We start from the raw sequence: 9,542 nt of genomic DNA on the forward strand, positions 1-9,542 counted from the left end.
TTAGTTGCTAAAACTTTCCTTCCGAGGACCCTGCCTTAACCCATGCGTCCTTACTGAAAGCTAGTTGTTGCTTCCCTTAAAAGGTGGCACTGCTGTTGTCTGCGAAGGCCTTTGCCTGTTGAGAGAACTCTGAACCAGTAGTGGGTCTTGTCAGCGAAAGCCTGGGATCTAAATGAGGATAATGCAGAAAAAGATACATGCTCGGAGTTAAGAGTTTTGCCTTTTGGTTTCGGTCATCTCAGCCATGTTTTTATGCTATTTCATTCTGCCATTATGGATATACAGTGTTAGTAATCATATTGGAATTCTCTCCAAGTTCTGATTTGCATGTTTTTCTTTTCCCAAGCCGCTTCAGAAGAAGATGATGAAGTTGTGCTCATGATCAAAGAACTGCTGGATACAAGAATCAGGTAAACGGGGAACTTTACTGCTAGGTGGAGTGAGTTAGTCTTGGGGTTTGGATTTATTTAGGGAACAGTGAATTTTTCTTTGGGTATGTGTGATTTCACGGTTCAGTCTCTAGTGTGGGGTTTTAAAGTGCAAAACTGGCCAGAGCTGAGAACGCTGTTTCCCCTAACTGAAATCTTTCTATCTAGTTTTCCTGTTTCAGCAAACTGCCGAACAGAGTCCTTACTGCTGAGTGATTTTTAGAGCAGTCTTACCCTCCATAGTGCATTTAAACAGGCCCGCTGGGTTTAACCTGGTTATTTTTAAATAGTGAAAACAACACAATCTTTGCTTTCACAGTAACTTTTTTTCCTCTCTTGTATTCATCTCTGTCTTAATTGTACCTGTCCTTCCCTTCCAAGTATTCCGAAGTAGTTTATGCTCTTGTATCCTACTCTGAAGGGAAATGCACTGTGGGTTTCCCTGGCTGGCTGGGCTTCAGCGGACTTTTGTCCTTGCATTCTGTTGAAATTTTACTGGTATTTTAACACAGCTTGAATTTAGAAACTGGTGGTAACTAATGAAGTCTCAAGAGTGGCTACGGATCATGTTGTTTACTGAAGTATATTTTTATGCTCATTAATCGCCTTCCAAGGCGAACCAAAAGGAATAAGCAACTTGACATTTTAGATGCAGAGGAGAATGCCTGATGTGTTTCTAAAGCTGTGATATCTGATGGCGACATCTTCCCCAGCTCACAAATTACAGGAACCAGAAACTCCTATGTGGGTCAAAAACACGGAATTCAGTTTAATTTTTTCAGAAGTTGGGACTTTTTTTTATTTCATTTTTTTTTAGATGCTGCATTTTAAAAGTGATATTTAAAAATACCGTTTTGGTTATCTCGCAGCTGACACTTGGTACTGGTTAATTTTCCTGAAAGGAAAGAGGGAGAAAAGCAGAAATAAGCTGGAAGATTTTTCGCAAGCATGTGTACTAAGTGTTGTAACACGTAACCCAAGTACACTGTCGTATGAAGCCATGATAGAAGATAATGTGCAGGGTATGCGGCCGTTTAAGCTCCCTATGGAATGGTAGTCCTTGATTTCCCAGGGGCCTTTTGTGACAATCACAGAATTTCTGCCCAAATTTCTGGGTTTCCCCACCTTTTTCTTTTTTTCATTTCCTTTCCCCGTACCCCTTGGTGGACCACGAAGCTGTTGATGAGAATATTAGCGGTAGTGTAGCTTGCTTCAGTGTATAGCAGCATAGTTTACAGAAGCTATATATAAACCAGTGGTACATACAGAGCGTTTATTGTTTAGTTGACCAAAAACGTGTGCAAAGAAGTTGTCAGACGGTGCAGGATGGAAGGAGTGGAGATGTGAAAGGTCCTGTAGTGAGTTAAAAAAAGTTAATTTCAACTAAAAAAAATGGAATTTTTAGTCGTGTTCTTTGGCTTTCTGGAATGGAGATAATTTGCTATGGCGAGTTGTTAATAAATGTGTCGGATTCATAGATTATTCTCTTAGGAGTGTAGTTCTCCAAAGAGTTATTTTGGAAATCGGCATAAAGAGCTTCTGTTCGAGTAACTTGATGGTTTTAGCTGGGTCTGGAAAAACGTTGCTATGGGGATACAGTTATAATGCTGGGCATTTGTTGCTTGCAAACGGAGACCGGCCTGCAGAAATGCTAATAGTACTGGGATGGGATCTTATCAGATGCTGGTTTCTTCACCCGTTAGCAGAATTAAGCTTTTATATAGTTGGACCTTTTTTTTGGTCCCATGTAAACTATGGTGAATAGTGCCCTCAGCACAAGGAGGACATGGAGCTGTTGGAGCGGGGCCAGAGGAGGGCTACTAAAATGCTCCGAGGGCTGGAGCCCCTCTGCTCTGAGGCCAGGCTGGGAGAGTTGGGGGTGTTCAGCCTGGAGAAGAGAAGGCTGCGGGCAGAGCTGAGTGCGGCTGGTCAGGGCTTCAAGGGGGCCCAGAGGAAAGGGGGGGACAAGCTTTTTAGTAGGGCCAGCTGGGACAGGACAAGGGGGGATGGCTTTAAACTAAACCAGGGTAGGTTTAGACTGGATGTAAGGAAGAAATTCTTTGCAGTGAGGGTGGTGAAAGCCTGGCAGGGGTTGCCCCGAGAGGGGGTGGAGGCCCCATCCCTGGGACCATTCCAGGCCAGGTTGGCCGGGGCTGTGAGCAACCTGATGTGGTTCAAGGTGTCCCTGCTCCTGCAGGGGGTTGGGCTGGGTGACCTCTGGGGGTCCCTTCCCACCCAAAACGTTCCGTGATTCTATGAATGGTGTATTTATGTATGGAAGCACTTAAGGACAACTTATCACTGTCCCTAGCCAGGTAGCAGAGGCACATGCATCGTGTGGTAGGACACACCCCCGTTATATTTGGCACATAACTGAGGCAGTCATTGTTAGGTATGGGGAGGGCCTTGAGGCAAACCAGTATGTCTTTGCAGGCTGAATCAAGCTCTACTCTAATTAGGTGCTTACCCTCGCCCCTAGAATTTCAACGATTCCTTTATATGCCGCTGCTTTTATTGCAAATATGTTTTACATAATGTCCTATGGAAAAACAGTAGCCCTCAATGTGAGAGAGTCCAGCAAAGCATGAGCTGTTGGAAATTTGGACCAGGTGTTTGCAGAGAAAGAGGGCTTTAGTTACTGTATCTCGACAGTTCTTTGCCTGTATTAAATGGAGCTTTACTGAAGAATTCTGGCAGGAAACCTATTTGAGCTATACTTGCTTTAAATTGAGTATCGTGTTCCATCAGGCCGACAGTGCAAGAAGATGGCGGTGATGTTATTTATAAAGGCTTTGAGGATGGGATTGTGCAGCTGAAGTTGCAGGGTTCGTGCACCAGCTGTCCCAGTTCCATCATCACCCTGAAGAATGGGATACAGAACATGCTCCAGTTCTACATCCCTGAAGTAGAAGGCGTGGAACAGGTGGGTTGGTGAGAGGTAATGGCCGTTTCAAATGGAAAAGAAGGTCTTTGTCCCTTTCCAGCCTGGACAGGTTGGCAGCATAAGCAAAAGCATGGGATATATAGATGCAATATTTCCCATTTTTCCAAGTCAGAAGCTGTATCTTAGCAAAAGATCCAGAGCTCTGCAAAGTCCTGCACAGCCCCATGTGCCAAAATGTGCCGGGGACTGGCTGACTGGAAAGCAGCTTTGCAAGAAAAGGAGCCGAGGTCTTGGTGGATGCTGAGTTGAACGTGAGCCAGCAATGTGCCTTCATGGCAAAGGTGGCTGATGATACCCCGGGCTGTGTTAAGGGCAGTGTTGCCAGCATGCTGAGGGAGCTGATCCCTCCTTGGACCCTCTCCAATCCGCCCACGTCCCTCTTCTGCTGAGGAGCCCAGAACTGGATGCTCTGGTTGCTGGTGATTGTGGCCTTAGTGCTTTGGTGACTCTGTGATAACAAGGGACAAGCTTTTGTCCCCTAAAATGCAGATTCTTTTGCTTTCTCCTTAAAAATCTGATACACTGTAGTGCTTGTTTTAGTGGCCTTTGTAATACCTTGACCAACTCCTATTATTTCGGCCATGTTTCCTCCTGGCATTTTTTGATAGCAAGCTTTTCACACCTCCTTCATGTGACCATTGTCATTCAGCAGTGCAGGGTGGCTGCTGTTCTCCTTGAGTCTAGTAAGGATTTAATGTAATGAATTCTCTATGCCGTCCTACGGGACTGAGAGTTTAAACTATTTGCCTAAGCTACTTCTGGATTTGATTTCAGGTTGTTGACGACGATGACGACATGGAGAAAGAAGCAAATTCTACTTGAGCTAGCATCACCTGTGGCCAAATAAGCATTTACCTCTTGGTGTACGTAAACTCCTTTTGTGCTGAAGAACAACCAAATCTGCCTTTCTTTTCAGAAGAATAGTTGCACTTATATCTGTGAGAATGTATCATCAGTTTGTCCACTAATTTATTAAATGCCCTGCATTCAAAAAAGAATCCTTTTTCTCTACTTTGTGCTATGTCCTAAGAAAGAAATGGTGGGCTTTAAAAATGGTGATGCATCTCTCCGTTGTTCTTTCATACAAAAAAAATCAAGACTGAAAAAAAGAGAAGGCAGAGGTAAAGTTTCTTGGCTGTTTTTTGTGCAACAGAAATGCTAAATGTTTATTCCCCCAAACCTCCTCATGGGGCTTGCAGGACTGTCTGCCCTTGCTCTATAATTGAGAAATTCAGGAATGTTCATTTTTATCAAATTCTGTTGAAAAGCTTTTGATTCCCATCAGGTTTTTTGTGTGAAAAATAACCCATAACTTCAGCTGTTCATTTTAAGAGGATGTAATATTGCCATCGCTTGTGGAAAGTTACCTTCTTGCCACTAGCACTGTGCAAACGATAGTAACAGAGACAAAAACCGTGAGTTGTTTGTTATAAAAGTCATGGCTTTTAAAATAAATGTTAGAAGAAGATGATCCTTATCAGCATTAGTAAGCAGAGAGACTAATTAGCTTATTTAGAAGTAAAATTGTTCAGCCACCGTTAGTGGTCTGTTTAAACTTGCAGAAGGTGATTCCTCGACATAATGCTCCAACATCAAGATGAATGTGCGGTGCTTAAGGGCACAAATTACATTTGTAGGATAGCAAAGAAAATGAATGTGTTCACCTGTGCCCCATCCCGTCTGTTCCTTCTGCGGCGCCGAGGAGCGCAGCGCCTGTGTGACTTGGCTGCCCTGGCTGGGCAAGGGAAGACGTGGCGGAGCAGAACACGTTCCATGAAATGGAACTGCGTAAATCAGGCTCTGCAAGTATTTCTGTTTACTTGTGCACATAGGACTTAAATTTCTTCCTGGTGCCTGGTTAGCAGATGGCTTTGCTAACAGAAATACTATTTCTTCTTTGCGCTGCCACAATCGAGCTGAGTTAGTGGTCATTATTCGGCTTATGGTTATAGTAGCACTCCCTGCGTGCGAGGGCTTGACAGCCTCCGCTACGTTTCCCCTCTTTCACTCCTTGCCAGTGTAAATCCACCGAGTCCCTCAATGGGATCAATTAAGTCAGTGGAGAATCTTCTATAGAGCATGCAGATCAGCATGTGGTAGCCATAAACTTCATATTACTTGTTAGAAATTTGAAAATAAATATCTTGGCAAAATACTTCTTCAGCTTTCGTGGAGAGTAATGACCTACAGTCATTTAAATTACCCACTCAGCATTTGGAAATTGCTTTGCAATTACCATGTTTTCTTTACCCTGTTACGAAGTACGCAGAGCCTGATCTTATGAGTATATCAGTGACAGAATTCCCCTCGAGGTAGGTTCAGATTATCCAAAAGAGAGCTTGTGCAAACGTTGTCGCCGTGTTCTGCTTTGTCAGCAAACCATAGAACGGCGAGTAATGTTTCTGGGCTCTCAAAAATAGAGCTTTTTAGGCCTAATTTGTCGATTTAATGCACTATATAAGCCAAAATTTAAATGGCAAAGTAGCTCTTGTGTGTGTTAAATAAAATGTATCTCTTAAAGATGTGGTCTTTATTCTTCAATTAAGCAGTACTAATCTCTTCCAGGTACAGTAAGGATCCAGTTTTGCTGCTGTCTTTGTATTTCCAGTCTTGTTTTTAATGGGGTTTTGATTTGTACAAATAGGACCAAATTAAGCCTGTGTGCACCGAGGCTGACATTAAGCATCTTGTGATCTTGAGACCGAAGAGGTTCCGTGTCCAGCGTGCATCCTGTGCGTCCTCAAGCTCTGTCGTGGAGAGAGAAGTGCGTTAAGCTCGCACCCCATCCTCTTTTATCTGTTCCGTCCCACTGCAGAGTAAGCTTTGTAGGGCAATGGTTGCATTTCTGCAGCCCGAAGCGACGGGGGGGCTCTCAGACTCTGGATAAAGGAAAGCGGAGGGAGGGAGTTAAGTGCCAGCTCTCACTTGGGGAACCAAACCAAACCCAGCTGTATTCACAGCGTTAACAGTAGCCATAAACTAATATTGTGACAGCCCAACGTGGAGAAATCGTCAGCCCAAATCATTAGGAGTTTCTGCGTGAACCTTCCAAGCTCCGTCTGGAACGGCTTAGTCCATGGAAAGAATTCCCTGCTAGCGAGAGGCGTCGCAGCTCCTCCGCTCGCCCAGAAAACCTTCCACATTCACGGACGCTGAGGCAAACGGGGGAATATAGTAACGGCGGGGTGGGGTTTGGGCTAGGGGGGTAAGCAGGCGGCCACTGGTCCGTAAGGGGATGTCCTTGCGAGCCTTTTTTTACAGAGGGCCCTTAAATTAGGGGGCTGGGAAGCGGTGCCGTACCCTAACGCTCAGCTCGGCAAGGCTTGTTTCGACTGTGAGGTTGTTCTATAAATTGCAGTTAGTCATTACATTTAAAATAGTAATGACTGCTTGAAATTACTCTGGTGTTTTTTTAAAAGAAAACAGAAGTACTCTGGTATTTTTGCTGTGCCCGAGGTAAGCGCAGCGTTACCACCTGCCGTTCTGCCAGTTTTGTTTTCACCCATTTCAGAGAAAACACACGAGATCCATTCACGTTGCCCGAGCGCTGCTGTAGCGCTCTTTCGCAGGAGAGGTTGATGGCGGCGAGCTAAACTCTTCTCATCTTGAAACTGTTCGCAGGTGAAGATGTGCTTTTTGTCAGGCGCTGACTCCTTCCGTGCTTCTGGGAGAAGCCAGCCCCTCTGTAAGGCAGCCTTCTGGCCACGCCGTAGCGTACGGTGTGAAGCCATCGACAGCCGCAGCCTTCGCTGACAGCGTTTCTGGAGCAGGTACTTTCAGCACAGTGGCAGGAGGCAATAGCTCGCGTTACCTGATGTTAATACTCAAAACACGTTGTAGCAGGGATCACAAAATTCTTCCCAGGAGGCGATAGTTGGCAATCGATTGAAAATTCAGGACATCGGCCAGAACTTGTATTTCAAGTGACGTGTGTTTAGCTCAGAGGGGGAGCGAGCGGGATTTTTTTTTCCCTGTGTCCCCTTTCTGTTAATTGTGCGTAATGGACTGTTTGGAAAACTTTTCATGGTTATCCAAGGGCTGGAGCCCCTCTGCTCTGAGGCCAGGCTGGGAGAGTTGGGGGTGTTCAGCCTGGAGAAGAGAAGGCTGCGGGCAGAGCTGAGTGCGGCCGGTCAGGGCTTCAAGGGGGCCCAGAGGAAAGGGGGGGACAAGCTTTTTAGTAGGGCCAGCTGGGACAGGACAAGGGGGGATGGCTTTAAACTAAACCAGGGTAGGTTTAGACTGGATGTAAGGAAGAAATTCTTTGCCGTGAGGGTGGTGAAACCGTGGCAGGGGTTGCCCCGAGAGGGGGTGGAGGCCCCATCCCTGGGACCATTCCAGGCCAGGTTGGACGGGGCTGTGAGCAACCTGATGTGGTTCAAGGTGTCCCTGCTCCTGCAGGGGGGTTGGGCTGGGTGACCTCTGGGGGTCCCTTCCAACCCAAAACATTCTAGGATTCACATTTCTCCGTCTGGTAGCAAGTTGCACATCGACATCCGTGTGACCTGTGTGTAACGCCGAGTACCGTACAGCAAACCTCCAAACCAAGAAACAGTTACGTAGGGCATCGATACTGGCTTTTATGGGCAACAAATGAATTACCCGCATCATGACTAAAGATGCGGAGCTAAATTTGTGTAAAATTCTGAGGAGTTTGTGCTAGGTTGGTACCCAGGGATGGATGAGTTAGCCGCAGTTCGAGGGATTCATTTGTACAATCGTGAGTATGGTACAGGTTGAAGTCGTAAAGCTTGGTGTTTGCTGTGCTGCTGACGTGAACTGCGCGTTTTGGGAGCGTTTGCCCAGCCTGTCCCTGCTTGTTTGGGTCCAGCGTGTCCCTCGTTACGAGTAGGGTCGTATCCTTCCATTTGTCTTCAGCCAATGCTGTCGGTTATTTTAGGTTTGTAGTGAATACCTTCAGAAATTCTGTGAGTGGGAAGAAGTCAGGAACCGGGAGCCGCCGCAGAGAGACCCCGTTTCGCTATGGAAGGGAACCAGCAGGCGAATCCGGTGCGCGTAGTCGGCCAGGAACGGTTTGAACGGTGGCCAAAGCTGCGGACAGCGGTATTGCCATGCCGACGTGTGCTACGATGGGTTAGGCACTTCCCTTCCCAGCTGGGAAATCAACTTCCACTGCCACGAAGCATTCAGCTTCCTAATTAAAGATGGGGAAGTTGGGGGAGGGGGGGAATAAAATAATCAGAATTTGAAGTCGGCCCTTCTGCACCTTCACAACTGACAAAGGGGAAACAAAGCGCCGAGCGGCTGCCTGCCGGGTTGCTGCTCCACGCGAGCCAGTCCTAGGAGCTGGGACTAACCCTAAGCCTTGGCTTGGGCCTGGGATGTCTTCGCTGCTGAACAAAAGCGGAGAGGCGTCCCTGTGCGCTGGCCGCGGGCTTTTAATGCCTCGTGGATGGGTGACCTTCCTGCTCCTCTTTGCGTTCAGCCAGGCTCTAGCAGCAGGGTCAGAATCTGCCCCATCTGTTTTTTAATGTATACCAACATTTTTAAATGTATACCAACATTTTTAAATGTATACCAACATTTTGGGTTGTTTTCTGGGCTTTTGAAGGAAATGTATTGATTTTTCAGCATCGAGATTAAGTGAACGGCATTTTTCTTAGGAAGGGATTGCTATCTTTTCACAGCCTTAGGCTTTCAGTAAGTTCTTCGAACACAGTTTGGTCGTGGTGGTTACAGGCGGACGGCGTAACCAAGCTATGAACAGGCGTCCCGCTCCTTCCTCAGCCGCGCCCCTCCCAGTTTGGTTTGCAGATCCCTGGCAATGGTTTCGTTGCCTTGCTTCTGAGGGGGTGCTGGTACCGGGCAGTTGGGGTGGGAAATGGGAGGGACGGGACACGGGCGCTCCAGGGAGGACGTGGGCTGTGTCCTGGGGTGCGGGAGTTTGGGGTGTAACTGGGGGGTGCGGGAGTTTGGGGTCTTAGCAGGGGTGTGGGGATTAGGGTGTTATGGGGGTGCAGGAGTTGAGTGAGGGTGTTACTGGGGGGTGCGGGAGTTTGGGGTGTTGTGGGGGTGCAGGAGTTGAGTTAGGGTGTTACTGGGGGGTGCGGGAGTTTGGGGTGTTGTGGGGGTGCAGGAGTTGAGTGAGGGTGTTACTGGGGGGTGCGGGAGTTTGGGGGGTTGTGGGGGAGCGGGTGTTGTGGTGGGGTGTT

General features: G+C 47.0%; 2 protein-coding genes across 2 annotated transcripts in view; both read left to right on the forward strand.

The window, feature by feature from the left end:
- Nucleotides 1–5,140, forward strand: part of NFU1 (NFU1 iron-sulfur cluster scaffold) — a 12,683-nt gene extending 7,543 nt beyond the window's left edge. Inside the window, 3 exon segments of the mRNA XM_035898925.1 lie at nt 347–410; nt 3,177–3,351; nt 4,147–5,140. Coding sequence (XP_035754818.1) covers nt 347–410; nt 3,177–3,351; nt 4,147–4,194 — 287 coding nt within the window. The 3' untranslated portion in view covers nt 4,195–5,140.
- Nucleotides 5,141–6,999: 1,859 nt separating this feature from the next.
- The window catches only part of GFPT1 (glutamine--fructose-6-phosphate transaminase 1), a 44,242-nt gene continuing 41,699 nt past the window's right edge, over nt 7,000–9,542 (forward strand). Inside the window, exon 1 of the mRNA XM_035898927.1 lies at nt 7,000–7,142. The gene's annotated coding sequence lies outside the window, so the exon portion shown is untranslated. The remainder of the gene's footprint in view (nt 7,143–9,542) is intronic.

Source organism: Egretta garzetta, unplaced genomic scaffold (assembly GCF_000687185.1).
Source record: "Egretta garzetta isolate BGI_Z169 unplaced genomic scaffold, ASM68718v1 scaffold238, whole genome shotgun sequence".
Lineage (NCBI taxonomy): Eukaryota > Metazoa > Chordata > Aves > Pelecaniformes > Ardeidae > Egretta > Egretta garzetta.